The sequence below is a fragment of the Cladophialophora bantiana genome (assembly GCF_000835475.1).
Source record: "Cladophialophora bantiana CBS 173.52 unplaced genomic scaffold supercont1.10, whole genome shotgun sequence".
Classification (NCBI taxonomy): Eukaryota; Fungi; Ascomycota; class Eurotiomycetes; order Chaetothyriales; family Herpotrichiellaceae; genus Cladophialophora; species Cladophialophora bantiana.
This window is the reverse complement of record NW_015971584.1, coordinates 711,509-728,687: the sequence shown is the minus strand read 5'-3', so window position 1 is coordinate 728,687 and position 17,179 is coordinate 711,509. Positions and strand designations below refer to the sequence as shown.

The window sequence follows — 17,179 nt, the reverse complement described above, 5'->3', positions numbered from 1 at the left end:
GGCGGACGTGATTCTTCGCGTGTCTCCAACAAATCTTTTTGTGATCAAGATAACCGACTGAGCCCACGCCAGCGAGCGAGACACAGCTTCGTACGAGCAGGGCAAGAACGATGCAGAGTACATACGCAGATGGGATATAATTCCCCGAAGAGTCCGAGTGCGACATCGCTTATTAGGATTCAGGGGGAAGCTTACGGGGGAGGGGTTTCTTGCTTACTTGCTTGATTTCTTTCTTGTTTGCTCGCTCACGCGTTCGCAACAACGCAATCATCGATAGACGTGCTTGCGTTGACATAAATGCTGATTTCCGATGGTTGTGGGTGGCTGGAACCCTCCTGAAGGATCTGACGTTTTGAGGCGGCCAGGAGGAAAGAAAATGGTAGAAACACAGGTTCCGTCTTTTAGAATGATAATGAATCGATGATGATGGTAATAATGATTGCCGTCATAGCGGTGTTCGCAACGATGGAAAGTAAGACGTTCTGAGACAAGCGAGATCAGATGGCGCGCGAATGCTGCAAGCCTCCAGGCCCCATGCATGCACAGGCACATGGCTTCCATAGCCTAGGAAATCTAACGGCGCGTTGCGTGCCAGAGTGCATCTGCCATCATCAGCCCAGCATGCTTACTGATCTGTCTGTGCTTTTCGCGTGATGAAGGGGTTGCAACTCTGAACACCATGGGCTGGCACAAAGTTGGTGGTGCGTGCACAAACTTTCGATAGCGTATCCGCGGTGCAAATTGGAGGCTGACGAGGCTGAGGTTGGCCAATTTAAGCATGGGTCACGCCATCCACACGCCGACTGGACATTTCGAGAGCCAGACGTGCCACGAGGGAGACTGCTAACCTTTGGGAAATCGAGATACTCACATCGTTCTTGGCCTCCTTCCAGCGCATGACTTGCTGCAGATGATCAAAATCCTCCGTGCGGACTCGGCGGAACCGTCCTGCTCGGAGCAAACAAGTTTGCCTCCACGTCATGCACAAGACCGGCTTGTTTGCCTCGACCCAAACTCAAAGTCGGCCTCGATCGAGGTTTGCTAGACAAGCAAAAACATCGCCATGGGTTGCCCTGTGAATGAGAGTTTTCCATATCCGTAAGCCCAAGGATCCGACACGATGCGCCATGCCACGTGCGAAATTATGGAGAAAATCAGCAAGGTTTTCGTCCCAAGGAAGCTGGCTCGAGCGTCGCGGGAACACTTTGCTTCGAATGAAGAACCACCACCTTGTTCTCCTCACCAGAACCACTCCCAATGGACAATTACCAGTGAATTGCCGTTTGTTCAACTTTGTCTCGGGGTTTGACATTGTCCATACAGGCGTGGGGGACGGAGCAAACCTAACGAGCTCAATGAGGCCCTTCAATCTCTTGGATGGGTGTTCCCACCAACAAGTCCTAGAGCTGGAAATCGACCTGGTGCTCCTGTCAGCACGAGGTACTGGATCCGCAAGGTTCAAACTGCGTGGTGTCTGAGAACCTCGTTGCCACATCGGATACGATATCAGAAAAGAGGTATTCGATTGCTGCGGGGTTCACAAGGGAATGTCCAAGGGCTAGGCAAATCCTTCATTGAACTTCATGCAGACGTGGTACTGTGCCGCGACATGCCAAATACCCAGGAGAACAATCCTGTGCTCTAAAGGTCCCACCATTGTAAAGTTGACGGAGAGAGATACAGTCGCTCCCGAAACCGCCCTTCCCTTTATGGACACGTTGCAACTTCTCTCGCAAAAAGTTGAAAATACAAGTGGACTACGCTATACTTCATTTGTAATAGTCTATTTTCTAATCTACATATGACTAAGCAGTGGATCCGTTTTAATACCACTCGGATACCCAGTACTGAAAATGCCCTCCGGTAATACTGGGTACAGGCCCGTTGCAAAACCTCCCATATTGTTTGACACTCTTGTTCGATTCTCCGAACTCGCAATTAGCGACCCACATCATGAAGACTCTTTACCTAACGAAGAAAAAGTTCTAATCTCGACGCCCGCCAATAGAACTGTTCAGTATTAATAATGCAGTATTGCTCGTACACCGTGTTACACCCATCATTACCCGTCCCGTGACAGACTCTGCACCCAAATGTCACCCATAAGAGCGGCAGCAAAATGTCTTGTGGGGCCCAGGCTCATCCCAAGTTCTCATGGACACAGCATACATCTCGCAGGAATATACCCTTCGACTTCCCTTAGCGTCGGAAGTCGATGTCGCCCTGCGTCTGTAGATAGTCAATAGCACTTATTGCATTCATTTCGAGCCCTCCAGAAAGCCTGCATCTGGTATTGACTTAGTTCAGTCTTAGGTGAGTTCGGTATATCTGAGTGTCTTCGGCTTAGAATAGCCAACAAGGAAAGGGAGGTTTATTTATCCAACGAGATATGATAGATGTACGGGTGGATATCTGCTAAGGGGAGGCTATACTTCATTTAAAGGCTGATAAATGATATGCGAAAAGGTTGCTCCGTTGCCACGTAGCTGTACTGTTGTACAGGAGCATGCCATGTTCGTGACCATCAACTCACACTCCTTTCTCGTTTCTGCCATCAGCAGGAGGTTTCCTCCAAGTTCCAGCGAAGAACCCTAGTGAAAAGGATCGGCAGATGGTCTTCAGTTCCTTCCAAGATCAATCTAAGACATCCGACGACGGCTGTGTCCTCTTGAGAAGTATAACGGTCATTTATGGCAGACAGACGTGTCCAACATGAACGACATGGGCAAAAACACCTACCACAAAGTGATTCTACAGAGGTCCAACTATCATGAGAGACTTCGCTTCGAACATTGGAGTGTTGAATCTGCATCTGCACGCTCGTGTTGATCGTCCGAGGAGGTTGCAGACTCACTGTAGAATTCCCAGTCAACGTATTGGTGCGGAACAACGGCAAAGGCAATGTCCTCCATGTGGCGGCCAATGTGCTTGAAGCGTGCTCGTAGCTCAGAGTCCAGCTTTTGGCTGCACAATGGGCATGGCAGGAACATGACATGTAGAATATCGGCCGCACCGTGCTCCTGGTGATAATGTTGTCTCAGCTCTTGGAGACCAGAGTAGGTTGACTCTGCAGTTGAACATGCCTTTCGAGGCATTGGTAGGGGCAAAGGTCTTGAAAGACCCGCGTCCTGCCTTCCTGTTAGCAGTGATAGGGTAAGAATAAATACACTTACTGCCAGCTGCGCTTCCGGTCAACCATGACTACATCGCCACATATATAACAATCTCGAAACTGAGCCCCCTCTGTGGCTTGGTTCAGTTGCCCCCAAAAGTTATCGGCTGACGTGGGAATTGCCGGAGTTTGGGATTTGAGAATATCTTGGTTCGATCCTTTCGGCTTCAAACCTGCGGGCATGATTTGCTTACCACCTCGCGGCTTTAGTCTAAATGCGGCTCCTTGCTTTGCTCCACCTGGAGTCCTGCTCTTACGACCGTGCTCGCTCTCGCTGGGTGAAGAATCCGAGGGATCGACGATTGGATCTCTAGCTGGTAATCGCGGAGGAGGTGGAAGACCCGGCGAAGAAGGTCTTATCTCGTACTATGTCAGGAAATCATCAGTGCACCGCAACCGACTTTAATTCAACCGCGGCGAGCCGAGGAGCCGCCACCAGGAGGCAGAAGGTTCGCATGCCAAATCGAAGAGAGAAATGGCACATCCACGGGAGACCGCTACTATAAAAAGAGGGAAATTGTCACGGAATGAGGACTTACATCAGAGCCAAAGCCTGTTCGTCCTCTAGCAAACTCGGGCTTCTGATAGTCGCGCTCAAAGCGCCGACCGCCACCGAGAGAACTATTGCGACTCGATGACTTGGACTGGACAGAGCCGCTCCTCCTCCTCCTACGAGTATCGCCCCAATATGATGCCGAATCGTAACGTTCTAGTTTGGTGGGACTCGTCGGAATTGCTGCAACGTTCCTGTGTTCGGCATAATGACTCTCCCGCTGATGAGAGGTACAGTCATTCTCATCGCCGTTTTCATCCAAATACGTGGGGCGTCGCTCGGAGAATATTGAAGGACGTCCCAGGCGGCAGGTTTCACAGTCAACTTCTCTTGGGTAGTGGTATCTCTCAAGCCCTTGGCACTGAGAGGAGTAGCAAAGGGTGGTTGTTTTGTATTCACATCCGCAACCATAGGATGTTTTGGTTCGGACACACATTTTTGATTGGTTCAAGTAATGATGTGGCAAGGAGAGGTTTCAGATGGATGTTTCCCTTCCGGCTGGACATTAAAGGTAGAGAGGTAGAGGACAGGCTGCGCGGAGTTTACCTGACGATGCAAGAGGGGCATAACAATCGGGATCGTATACATCACCGTCTTTCAGGTTTGCCCGCGTGGTGCATTTCGTGACGGCTAGGCTAAGGTCATCGGGGAGGACATAAAGGGAGGATGCTCAGTGCTTAGCAGGTGGTTTCATCGAGGCGCGAGTCTATCCCAACAACACGGAAAACTGTAGGCATCGTGTGCTACTCTCGCGTACAGCAGCACTTACATGGCAGCGACTTTACGCCAAGCCTAGCCACGGTCTGCGCGGCCAACCTTTCCGCTTCAAGGCTTGACAGACTGGCCGACAACTTCAAACGATTACCCTCCGTTGTGCTGGTTCTCGAGTTTCGTGGAGACTCGATACCAACATTAGATTCTACTATGCGTGTCAATAGTGCATATGGGTTTAATCTGGAGGCATAGAGTGGTCGGTCTTGCATTGCTGAAGGCTCATGCTATAGGGGCATCTTTCCCTATACAGAGTACGAGGTTGAGACACCGGCTTGGATTAACATAATGCCGGGGAATTGGCTGCGAGATTGCCTATTCGGGAATCAACGCTGTTCTCCCCCCTGAACCCTGCTACCAAATATGACGGGATGTATGAAACCCTTCGCATTAGCAGTGATGAACCATCTGAGCTGGTGTGATTGACAAGATTTGGTCAGTTGGATCTATCTATGAGGGGTGACAAACAGTATTTACATAGCTGACAGCCGTGCCAAGCACAACCACGTGACCCTCCAACAGGCAGCAACAAAACAGCTCAACAATGGTGTTTGCTCATATGCGAGATCAAGGGGCCTAATATCAACTTCTACCTCGAAGCTCCCATAAATGCCGGCTTTTGGCGTCTCGGTTGGCGATGTCATCGCCACCATTGGTATGCGTCTGCTAGTAACAGTCTCGCGCTATGGTTCTAACTATACGCACCAGAGCTCATTCAAAAGCTGCTCGGGGCGCTTAAGTCAACCACTGGTGCTGCTGCTCACTATCAGCGGACAATCATCGAGATAGGGAGTCTTGGAAGAGTCCTTCGCGATATCGAGAGACTGGCAGCAAATGACATTGATGACGATACTACTCGCATCAACAGCCTCCGAGCCGCGGCGTTTGCAACCTGGCTCACACTACGAGACTTCTTGCAAAGGTTGCAAAAGTATGAGGCTTGTTTGTTTCCGACTGGCCGAACTCACAGAGCTAAAAGAATCATCAAGGCCATGCAATGGACTCTGAGCATGGATGAAGAGGTTGACAAGCTCCAGCTGTATGTTGCTGGCCAGTTGCTCAGCATCATTACCCAATTGCAAATGCTCGGACGGTACGGAAATACAAATGCGGGAATCTTCACTTTCCTAATTCCTTTAAAGAGAAATTTCTAGTAGACGAGAGGCTAGACGACGTGCAGAACACGAACAATTGTCCAATGTCATGCAGAGTTACAGCCATGCGGTCAAAGATATCAGCACTATGATTGTACGGCAAAGTCATAAATCCTGTGTTTCCGAACTCTAAGTCTGAACTAGTCCTCAATGGCGAATGACGGCGATAGGCACAGACGAGAGGTGGAATCTCTTGCGAGACACGTTACTAGGAATACTAGAATGCTGACTGATTTAAGTCAAAGTATCAATCAAGGTCCTTCAAACGCCACCGACACCATAACACTCTACGATCCTCTGGGGCGCAAGTTTTCACTACCTTATACTTATTTCAAACAGTGAGAGGTACATATGCTTGCACTCTGATCCACAGCACCCTGCTAATGTTCACAGCTTTTTGACGGCTTTGTTAAACACGCGTTCTCAGAGGTGGGGCCTTCCTGGGTCTATTCAAGTGAAACATGGTAACTTCGTCATATCTCCAACTAGCTCCGACGGCAAGGCCCTCGCCAAGTCCGGTTGGACTTCCAACATTTTTCCGGGAGCAGCATTCGCAATGACAATTGTTCTCACGATGCTCAAATTGCCCGTTCGGCAATGTCCCAGGCCCAGCTGCGGCTACAAATTCTCGGACATAACAGAGACTGAGACAGACATTCGTTACCTGCCCAAAATGTGAACTATCTTTTAGATTCAATCCTGACGTCAAAAACTTGGGCCTGGCCGCGGAAGATGACAAGCTCCGACTTGTCCAGCAATATGAGGACTTGGACAATTTTGGGCGAAGGCCAAGACCTGTAGACGTCATCGAGATTCAATCTGATGATGACCAGGATGTACCTGAAATCCCGGCCAGACTGCAATGCCTTCGGAAGCTCAGGAGCTATCGGCAGACAACCTGGCGGCACTGGAGACAGCATCGGCTCAACACATCGACGGCTCATTTATCAAGTCTGTGAAGCACTCTCGGCGATCCCCCATTCACCAGATCACCAGCAGTGGAACGATGGATGCCTGGCTTAATTTCAGCGTTATGCCTGCTCACGAACCTCAGCCTCAGTCATCCATCTCTGATGCTTTGGAAGCCGTGGCCCAGCAGACCCGCCAAGAACGGAAGGACATTGAAGTACTGAAGCGAGTGCATTTCGTCAGCAAAGTCCCCGAGTCACAACCACTGAAAGATACAGTGAAGGAATACCAGGACATGCCACTGGACGCCCAGATCTTCTTGCGGAAAGTAGTCGACCGATTTCCCCAGATACCTCCTTTTTTGGCGAAGCGCTTTGCTAATGCCAACGTCGGGAGGCTGGATGGGCTACGTGTGCGCCCAGCAAACGAAAAGCTCAGAGTAGGTTGAGTCTTCTCATTTCCCGAAGAGAAATGCGGCTATATTGACACCCAGCCCACAGAGTTGAAATTGCCACAGAATCGAGAAGAGATGAAATATTGTGACTGCAGGTGGCGGTATATTTGAAATAATTCTCCGACTTTCCGAAGGGGGTCGTACTATCTGTGAGGAGTCCACGCACCGAACAGCAACAGTGTCGCAACCCATTGACCAAATGTGCCGAGCTGTAGCACCCAATCCCGCAGTTTCGCAGCATGTGATTATTCAAGGCATGATTAAGGAAGGATCGCTAGCAAATGATGGAATGGCGGAAGTTGCTAGGTGATGTCCTCGCACAAGTTGTACACGTGAAGAAACTTTTCGTCGCTTCGGCAGCGGCAACCTCTTGCAAATGTTTGTACGTGCCGCCTTTCCGTATCACTCCAGTATCACTCCAGTATCGCGTAGCTCCTTCTCTTACCATAGTGTCCTATTTCTTGCTGCGCCCTAAGGGCCGAGACCGACGCAAGGGGTGGTATTCAACAAGAATCTTCGCCATCGGTAAAGACAGCAGAGGCTTGTCATCACTGAACGTGAAAGCGGCCACCACCAAAATGTGTGGGGGCTTCCAGGGCCAAAGCGCGTCTCGGCGCGTGCCGATGGCCGCAGAAGCGAATGAGGGTCATGTGTCAGAAAACTACTTATGGTAGAACCCGGTTTAAAAGGGTTAGATTTTACTGCCGCTATTAGTGTCTCCTTAATCCGGAAGGCTGGTCACGGGATATGTAACAATACGTGTAATGAGCCGGATTCGATATAGGACTGCTAAGATTAGGCGCAATATGATTGGTGACTTTTGTACCTGAGGCTTAACTATGTTAGGTAAGGATCCTAGTTAATGTGGATGGTCAGCTGCGGGGCGGAGAATTGAAAAGAGTGTTTCACCGTAAGGCAAGTTTTGCAACTGACCGTATTGCATCAAGTCTTTACAACCTGCCTTACCAACGGGGTAAAAATTGGGGCCGATAGCGCCACTGATCATTGGGTGAAATATTAGAGAGGACTAAAACATATCTGACTAGAACAGCCCCACATGTTCTAACCTTTCACCGAAGAAAGTCGCAATGTGTCTTGAAGGGGGAGGGTGGTTTCGGGAACGATTGTACAGGGCCGATTGTACAGGGCCGATTGCAATATCCAAAAGGTTCAGTCCCCTAGAGCGATAAAGGGTCGCTCACCGGGTAACAACGCTGGCGACCCACGATGGTCCCCTCCATAGCATGTTTCAAAACCCGAGGATGGCAGATTCCACTATACGAAACATCACCCACAAAACGCAGCCATAAAACACTGGCGAGGGCACCCCGCCGAAGGAATTCTTGCGGCTGACACAGATCGATATTGCTGCACTCGCCTCTATGATGAAGGCAAGTTGTCGCGGAGCCCCGAAACACTGTTCCGCATCAGGACCACAATGGTAGAACAGCAGCGTCGCATTGAGGGTCAATGTACTCGCCCTCGCGTTTGTGCTATGAGATTTTCGAAATGCTGACGTCTCATGTAGGAGACCCAGTAATCTTGGTCGCGTTCATGGTTCCGCAAAAAAATGTCAACGCTTTTGTTTCGCGTGGACATTGTGGTGCTATTTTCCCTCCCTGTCTCTGCGAGTGGTGATCCCGAATATCCATTCCGCTTCATGTTAGGGCTCTCACTGCTCCAGCTGTCTGGAACCGGAGGAATCCGCTCCGGGGCGGTCCATTCTGTTGGTCGACGAGAATCATTGCTCCATACCTGCCCACTCACCAACCCATCCGTGCTGGATCCTTCTTACAGGGATTCTAAAGTATGCTTGACCTTCGTTCTTGAAACGCGAAAGCCTCCACCGTACTATAACACCCTCAGCAACCACCCGTGGAGGGGTTTCTGCGCATGTAGACCTTTCCATAATTGTCCTTCGACATCCGAGGTCCACGTCCCCACAAAGTCGGTCCAAAGGAATGCTGGATCATGCAAGTTCGTCAGGGGAAGCTCGCGCTGCATCAAGCTTTATCTACTTGTAGGTACGAACGCGCGGTGGTGCTGCGGAAAAAGGAGGGAATCCCCATGCCGGATGTTGAAAAATGCCACATGGGCCTGAGCCTAGGAAACGGTCCCGGCCGGCACGAATCAGGTGTGGAACTACCGTAGGCCTACTGTACCGGGTACAGGAGACTGTGGAAAGTTGGTCCTCAGAAACAGAAGGAACTGTGATTCCATCGCTACTTGAAGGCTGCCATGAAACTCTCATGAGCGAATGGGGACCCACTAAACCAAAGAGGGGTCTATGATTGTGAGTTCTGGACGAGGTACCTCGTACCTACGAGGTAAGTGTTAGTCACAATGTCTTTTCATGGCCGCCACCATTTTGCGCCTCTAACTCCCATTCGAATATACCGGTAGTTGCTCGACAAGATTCACTCGGCTCATACTGCGTGGGGAGTACCTTGTCGTAACAGACTGAAGTATTCGAAGGCGCACACGACGTGGCTGTTACTTACAAATGCCTGGACCGCCATGCATTCATCTCGCTATGGCAGAGTCCAGGGGCCACACGAAAACGGGCAGAAACAACGTCGAAGAAACACTGGAGGATACAACGAGAGCCACCAAGCGCACAAAAGCTACCTCGGTGTGTGGTCCCGGAGGGTCATTATCTCACTATACCATATTAGGAAGGATTCCCTAGCGCAGTAGCGCTTACTCGCACCTCGTTCTCCGGAACTGCAATTCTTCAACGCGGATGCAGGAACCATGCCTCCGTTGCATGATGCCCAGTGAAATGGCTTTTTGAGAACTGTTCCACTGGTCCGTTTTGCTGAGGTGATGCCTGGCTCTGCTTTGCGCTCTATCGAGACGGGATGTTTCAGATTCTGGCCAGGCCAAAGTCGACTACTCTGCTATGCTGTGGGTTCTCCATGACACGACCAAATGCCTGAGGAAGACGTGCACGGATCAAGCGGAGTCGTCCCTGCGTAATATGACATTGTCGTCGTGCATGGAGTGGTCAGTCTGCAAGCACAAAGTGGCACGCTTTGACAGGCATGGCTGAGAATCGACATGGAATGTACCGGTACCTCATACAAGACGATATCCCTAATCCCTGAAAGACTAGGAATGGACTAAGTAACGATTAAACGAATACGGCTGCTTGGCCAAAAAAACAACTCACGATCGCATCCCAACTGCTGTGGTTTTCTTCACAGGAGCAGCAGGAACTGCCAGCAAATCCAATCTCATGAGTGTCGCGCCTGCTGCTCCTCTCGGACTTCACTTCCTTTAAAAGCAAAAGGCCAGAAGCTAGTACTTCGAATGCTGGCATATCAAGACTCCGACTCTGGGCCGTCTAACAAAGGCAGGGCATCAATTCCTCAACCCCCTAGTACTCGGTAGAAGCCTTCAAGAGGCCACGGATCCGAAGCGCGCCGTCCGCAATGTGACGAATAAGAAGCAATATCACATCCTGCCACAGGCACAGGATTGTGTGGAAGGATTCATAAAAGGGCTGTATGTGCTTTCCTTTCCGGGCTAAGCTAGACTTGCGACGTAGATATCACCACCAACGGGAGGTACATAGCCATTGCCATGACCAAAAACATAGGCACAAAGACGTGTATCATCACCTACCTATTTAGAGCTGACGTCTTGTCATGACTGGCTCGTTCCTGCAACGCATGATACGTACAAATCGTTGAGTGTGCAGTCGTGTTCAATGAGCCTTGACGATGAAAGGGCTGTGTTGATCCGGCATTGAATATGGACCTGGGATGGTCTCGGAATCCGTCCATTCATGGCCAATTGGGTGAGGCCGAGGTGTCACGGACAGGTCTCCCAGCTGACTTCCTCCTCAGCCCCGACGAAAACATAAACCAAGGTATAGTTAATTGTCACCTCCCGTCCATGCACAACCCTCCATCGACAGTGGGAGGGCCGTGTTTGGTAATTGGAAGGTCAACGCTCCATGTAGGCACGAAAGATTTTTCTCCTTCAGACATCGCGCATGGAAGAGATAGACACGACGCTGTACACACAAATGCCATTGACCAGAGATTCTGTGAAGTGTCATAAAATCGTGTTCAACTTGGGAAAAGGGAAATTGGTGAAGCAGCTTTGCGAACAGGGTATTTGTGGTTCAGTCTTTCTTCGGATTGTCCATCTTCAACTCAACTCAGTGATCGGATCGTCCGAAAGCATGCCGGTTCCTGTTCGAAAACAGCTTCGGTCATCGAAACTGGAGGACTCCTGCCACCTTGGATCTTTGCATCGCCAATAGAGACCCTCTTCCCAGACGCCGCAGAAAATGTCGTTTCGGTTTGCCGTCCACATCGCATACCACAGTTCATGCTTTGTTCAGAATTTTATTCTCCGTTTTCGAATTTATGCAGCGTCTCTCTTCCCTTCCCGCACCTCCTTGAGTGCCTTCATTGTTCCGTGCAGGGCGTGTTTGTGATTTCTTCGAAACTTGGGATCCGTGCCTTTGAGGGATGGATATCTGAAGGTCTTGGGCTTCTTGATCCTGTTATTTTAAGCAGCCGTGTCAGCCAAACCGATTCCACTCTGTGAGCAAGCGATCTCAAGTAAGGCGTCGGCTGCGCTTGCGGAGAACAAAATTCATACCCGTTCTTGTGAGCCTTTTTGGCTTGATTGTGTTGAGACGAGTTCTTGGATTCTAGGCGCGGTTAGTCCGGCACCTCGATTTCCCACAGTTATGCGCAGGCGTTAAAACTTACTGGCCATCTTGAAACTCTCAACGACAGATTGATCGGAAGTGTTTGAGGCTGGATTGACGGATCGATCGAACTCGGTGGTCCAAAAGTTCGGCCAAAATGTTGAATGTGGGAAGACGATTAGGAAGGTCAGCCGATGGCTTGGCAACTATTCTTCGCAAGGCTGTGAAATCTTGTTCGAGCCTTATCCAGCCAAAAAGGAACCGTCTGGCTGTCTTCCAAGTCTTCGAAGCTCTTTAGCTGACGGTGAACCTAAGACCCTTTTTATTTGAATTGAAGGAGAGATACTAATCGCTATTGATGACTTCGACACAACTTCAAGTGTTGGGTGACTTTCAGATGTATCGATATGAGCCGTGACATTGCAAACCATCATCCCCGGCGCAAACCGGCCGAGAGCAGCATCTTGGAATAGGACACACTTGACTGTTCTACTGTAACTGAGTTTTTCTGTCTAGGACCAGCGACCATCGTTCATCCGGGTCCATACGTATCTTGAGTAACAAAATCCTTTGGTATCATATGCAGCGTCGTTCTCATTCTCAGGGTAATCAGGCTTTTCAAATGCTCTTCACATCTGGCCACCTTGTGCGATAAACTTCGCAAAAAAGATTTTGAACGCCTTTGGTTCCATGGTAGCCAATTTCTGCAAATATTCGTTGATCAGGGTATCATTCATGCCCATTGTTCTCAACTCCTTTTCTTGCAACCAAGTAAGGTATTGCTGACCTGTTTTTGTGTAGATGGTCTTTTGAAGACCGGCAGCCTCGGAAAGAGCTTGTCGCGCCTGTGCATCCTTGCTATTAAACAAAGGATTAGTTGGCAGAGCCCAGCACAATGGCGAGAACCGGGTGATCATGAATTGATCAAAGCCCGGAAGAGCGGGCTGCGGGCCAGGGATGTCGCCGTTCACCCGGCCAGTTGCAGAAACCACATCAGGCCCTCCCCAAACAGTGCACATCCTAGAAAGCAGTATAAATGCCATCTTCGCAGTTGGAAAGTCTTCTACATCTCGTGCGAGATGCTCGATGGAGCTGATCACTGATTCAAAGATCGGTTGGTTTCTAGCGCTGACCAAAATCGTGCTGAGGTCATTCCCGAGGATGACCATTAGAAAGTTAAGATACTCTCTCTTCAGCTCTGCCAACTCTATTTCATCGTCCGTGCCTGAAGTGGCTGCGGATATGCCAGTAAAGACTCTTTGAAGAAGTCCTGAGAACAGCCGGTCGAGAAAGTCTCGTATGTCGTTCTTGAAGCCAAAAATGACCTGGTCCAGCAGTCGGAGGAAGAGTGCCATTTCATCTCTGGTAGAAGAGTCTGTCAATAAACCGTCGACCCATTGGGGCAATTGTTGCATCATTTGGGTACCGACCATCCCGATCAGCCGTGAAAACGCGAACCTTGCAGCAGTTCTGATCTGGAAGGACGAGTTAAGGGCTGTTAGAGAGACAAGAGTCACCTCGGCAACTTGTGCAAATGCCTGTTTCGCCTGTGGTGACGGCTCCACTCCGCTCCCTTGAGTCGTAACTCCGGGATTGAAGTCAGAGAAGCCTCGAGCAATTGTACCCAACGCCATAATACCATGATGGACTTGAAGACTGGCAAGCTCATTGCCCGATCTAGCCGGTTCCAGGTTACGCTCGATATCGGCGAAGAGCGGCTGCATGACGGCAGATAGATATTGTACTTGCTTGTCTGGAGGGACTGTGGTTGCACCACAGATGCAACCAACCGCCTCAAAGAGATACAGCTGGCTGGTAAAGGTAGAGTCAACGGCTGAATCATCGTTGGAAGACATATCATTGTCTTCTTCGGTCGGCAATTCCGCTCGTATGGCCAGGAGATCCTGGAGCCTCTGCACGACCGCTTCGGCCGCGTTTCCCACAAAAGCGCGAAGTTGACGGACAAGGCGCTGAAGTAGATACCATGCTCGCGCCTTGACTTTCAGGCTTGGATGGTGGGCGAGCTCGAGGAAGTTTCGCAAGACCGGCTGAATGTATTCAGAATGCTTCTCGAAGAAAGAGTTGTATCTGACGCTTATTTCCATATACTGCAGCTGTATGGCAGGGTGTGCAAAGGAGCCTGTGTCTACCAATTGTCAGCAGAACTTGGTAAAGATCGGGGCACTTTCACTTACTTGACTGCACCATTTCCAGCATCATCCGGACCAGTTTTTCTGCGGCCGGCGAGTTTGGCTTGTTCTTCTGGTACAAGCCCCCTCCCCTCACAGCCAAATCCCCCATCAGATAGACTTCATGCAAGGCAAGATCTAGATCTCGCCAGTTGAGCCGCGATCCTTCTGATCGTAGCCGCTGAAATGTGTCATGAACCAGTGCCGAAATTGCATCAATGTAGAGCTGCTCATCCGCGGCAGCAATTGCTGACTGCAAGGCTGCTAGTCTTTTTCTCAACTCCTGGAACTCTGCTTCATCTGTCTGCTCGTCTTCCTGGCCCCAGTCGGCAGTGTCATCATACCTCATCTTGACGAATATTGCCTTGAGAATGGGCAGCAGCATTGTTGCTCTTTGGGCAGAGGCGGTCTCTCCCTGGCTAGCACGTCTCAGGAATGTGAGAACATCGTTCATAGCATTGAGCACTGTCGAACAAACTTCGTCGAATATGTCGGAGAAGAATCTAAGCAGATGTGGTAGAAACGAGGCCAGGAGCTGTTCGGCCTTAGCCCAGGTTTCCGAGCCTTGATTCTCTGTTTCCAGCACTTTGACGATGTCCATGGTTGTGGTGTTGACCAATTTTGCGACTGTTTCAGCAAGATCGACATCATAATTAGAGGCTCTGCTGTCGCTCAGAGGCGGGCAAGTCACAAGTCGTGAGACCACTGTTTCGAGATTTAGAAAGGTGATCATGTTCACTTTGTCCGCGGATGGCATCTTCTTTGCGACCGTCTCCGTGAAGACATCAATGGCCGCGTCTCTTGCTTGCTCCTCACTTTTGCGAGGATCGACTTTTTGGGCCCGTTCCAGCTGCTGAAATAGTAGCTCGAGCATCGGCTGATTCACCACGAACGATATATCGATCCAGCTAACCCATTTCCCAATGGCTTTCAGACACAGCTCGGCCACGACATCATTCGTAGTCCCCCAATGGGACAAGACCTCCTCCCATGACCGGGCGATTTTTTGAACATCTCGGGCTCGAATCAAATCTTTCAAGGTATTTGCCCTGTCCTGCTCAGCACGAGACCTGGAAAGCAACTGATCTCCAATTTCATCGTGAATAGCATTGAGGACTGTTAGATAGAAGACCAGCCCCGGGTAGTTGTCCTTTGAGCCAGTTCCTGTTGTGGTAAGAGCCAATAAATCATCAAAGCAAGTTTCCCAGCCGGAGCCATAAAAGACTGAGAATAGGAATGTCACTGTCTGAGCAAACTTGTTGACGATTGTCCCAGGGTCTGGCATGTCTGTCTGGCCTGCTGCCCCGTAGAACTTTTGCAGATATGTCATGAGCTGATTTTTGATGGTTTTCAAGCCTTGTTGATCCACCAGGCCACCTTGGACTGCATTATTGACGATCTCGAGGCAGTAAACTCGGATGACCATGGGCTGACGAGGGACTTGCAGTGAGATGGACAGACATGGCTGCCATGCTGAAGGCTCTTGCCTCAATTGATTGACATAATCAAAGGCTTGTCGTTTAAGGGCTTGGTCTGCGGAGGGGTCGTAGGCGATTTGAATCGCCGAAATTATCTGAGAGGATAGGTTAGCAACAAGGCTTGACCGACCTGAAAGGTAACAGACCTGTTCATCCATCAGGTAATACCAGTGTTCCTCACCCACCGCGCTATGACTTCAGGAACACTGGGCACGGAAGATAGTCACCGCATTTGGGCGTAACGAAAGTGGAAGCACGTGCTTCCGGAGTTAGTTCATGATGAAACCGAGCCTTGTTGGGAAATTCACAGTAAGGAATGGGTGCCGACATCAACGCATGAAGAGAAATTACAGGGAATATCTTTGTTCGTTGTGGTTCTAGGGAGACAGAGATTGTTGCAGCGTCGGGCATCATTCGAGAGCCTTCAGTCGGCATGTTTGAGGGCGGCGGAATCTCCCCAAGTTTCCGGCCTTGGCGCCTAAAGAAGAGTAAAAACTGCTGGAGCTCACGTGCGACTCACCCCAGCCGTGCCGTTTTATAGCCACCGAGCCACTCACCTCGCCGTCCTTCACACTCACCATTCATCTTGACCTGCTCCACCGCGTGCTGCGCCAGCGAGGACCCAAAATGAGCGGCGTGCCAATCGGTTCCCTCTTTGACACATTTTCTAGTTTTGACCACTTTCCTGTCTCCTTGTTCGGACGAGCCCTCCTGCTAATAAAGGACAAAGACCCTGCCGTCTCGGACTGTGGGCTTTTCCCCTCCTCTAGAATGCGACTCTTCTTAAACGGCGGTCCTAATATTACTATCATTACAGCCCTCCCACGACAATCTCCTAGAGTCCCATTATTTCCACCAAAGGCATGGGCCAGCTGAGCGAGCAGGAGCTTACGGCGGACGAAACTGCTACTCACTCGTGTTGAAGCCAACAGTTACTAGAGGGGGGGCTATAGAGATGCCGACGAAGTTTATAGCCGAGATAGGTGTACCTTAAAGATAAAGAAGTGCTAAGATGCTACCCTTCGACGCTATATCCTATAAGGGCTGCACTTTCCACCTTTATATTCGGCCTTATATAGACTCCACCGCTTCTAACTCAGTGTCAAGGAGTCTCCCGGATGGGATTGGAGGATGTGCGTAATGTAACACTCAGACTGACTATCACAACGACTATGACGCAACCAACCGCTCCAGAGTATATCAAGCCCGTCTAAGAGGTATACCAGCCATCCGAGAGGCAGGAATACTAGCCATGTGAGACAGGAATACCACCCACCGAGAGCGGCTAAAGGAAGACGAGTATAAAGGAGTGCTCAGAGGGTTTAGATAGAGAGACTGGTTTCGGTACATTGCTGTTCCATACCCTACCTTGCGTTGCGGCACTGTTCCGTGATCACTCTCAACCCCCTTTCTCGTGACAGCCCTTCCCCTCTGTTGGTATCGTTGTTACGGTTGCTGAAGGCCAGCGGAATAGCATTGTTCCTTACGAGAGATAGAAAGCTAGGGCTCTGTCCGCCAGACCCTCGTAAAGACGACATTGTTGTTGCGCTATTGGGACGCAAGGCAACTTTTATCTTGCGACAACGGTGCGCAGATATCTCGGGCCCTCTTGCATGGGAGTTCATTGGGGAGTACTTTATGCTTGATCACATGCATGGGGCGTTGGTCGACCGACTACCTAAGCTAGAGAAGACGAGTGAGATCTTTCAACTATACTGAAGAGAACTAACGTTTTCTGAAATGCTTAACACATTTTTCTATACTGCATCATATGGAAGTTTTGTCGATTGCTTTAATATCCCTATCAACTTCTAAGGTGGCTGGAAAAGG

The 17,179-nt window shown here is 50.0% G+C and overlaps 5 protein-coding genes across 5 annotated transcripts; 2 read left to right on the top strand and 3 right to left on the bottom strand.

Annotated features, from left to right (window-relative positions):
• Window positions 1–2,768: 2,768 nt before the first annotated feature.
• Z519_07169 (uncharacterized protein) lies at window positions 2,769–3,095 on the bottom strand (the record flags this gene model as incomplete). Its single annotated transcript, XM_016764904.1, has 1 exon — window positions 2,769–3,095. One exon carries the CDS (start codon window positions 3,093–3,095, stop codon window positions 2,769–2,771), a length of 327 nt encoding a protein of 108 aa, XP_016618854.1.
• Window positions 3,096–5,105: 2,010 nt separating this feature from the next.
• Z519_07168 (uncharacterized protein) lies at window positions 5,106–6,329 on the top strand (the record flags this gene model as incomplete). Its single annotated transcript, XM_016764903.1, has 6 exons — window positions 5,106–5,151; window positions 5,205–5,427; window positions 5,476–5,589; window positions 5,639–5,744; window positions 5,795–5,988; window positions 6,044–6,329. 6 exons carry the CDS (start codon window positions 5,106–5,108, stop codon window positions 6,327–6,329), a joined length of 969 nt encoding a protein of 322 aa, XP_016618853.1.
• Window positions 6,330–6,512: 183 nt separating this feature from the next.
• On the top strand, window positions 6,513–7,007 carry Z519_07167 (uncharacterized protein; the record flags this gene model as incomplete). The annotated part of the gene is made up of 1 exon (XM_016764902.1): window positions 6,513–7,007. The coding sequence occupies one exon, from the start codon at window positions 6,513–6,515 to the stop codon at window positions 7,005–7,007; it is 495 nt and encodes a 164-aa protein (XP_016618852.1).
• A 4,383-nt stretch (window positions 7,008–11,390) lies between these two features.
• Z519_07166 (60S ribosomal protein L29) lies at window positions 11,391–11,750 on the bottom strand (the record flags this gene model as incomplete). Its single annotated transcript, XM_016764901.1, has 3 exons — window positions 11,391–11,529; window positions 11,631–11,682; window positions 11,744–11,750. The coding sequence occupies 3 exons, from the start codon at window positions 11,748–11,750 to the stop codon at window positions 11,391–11,393; spliced, it is 198 nt and encodes a 65-aa protein (XP_016618851.1).
• A 561-nt stretch (window positions 11,751–12,311) lies between these two features.
• On the bottom strand, window positions 12,312–15,507 carry Z519_07165 (uncharacterized protein; the record flags this gene model as incomplete). The annotated part of the gene is made up of 2 exons (XM_016764900.1): window positions 12,312–13,828; window positions 13,878–15,507. The coding sequence occupies 2 exons, from the start codon at window positions 15,505–15,507 to the stop codon at window positions 12,312–12,314; spliced, it is 3,147 nt and encodes a 1,048-aa protein (XP_016618850.1).
• Window positions 15,508–17,179: the final 1,672 nt, after the last annotated feature.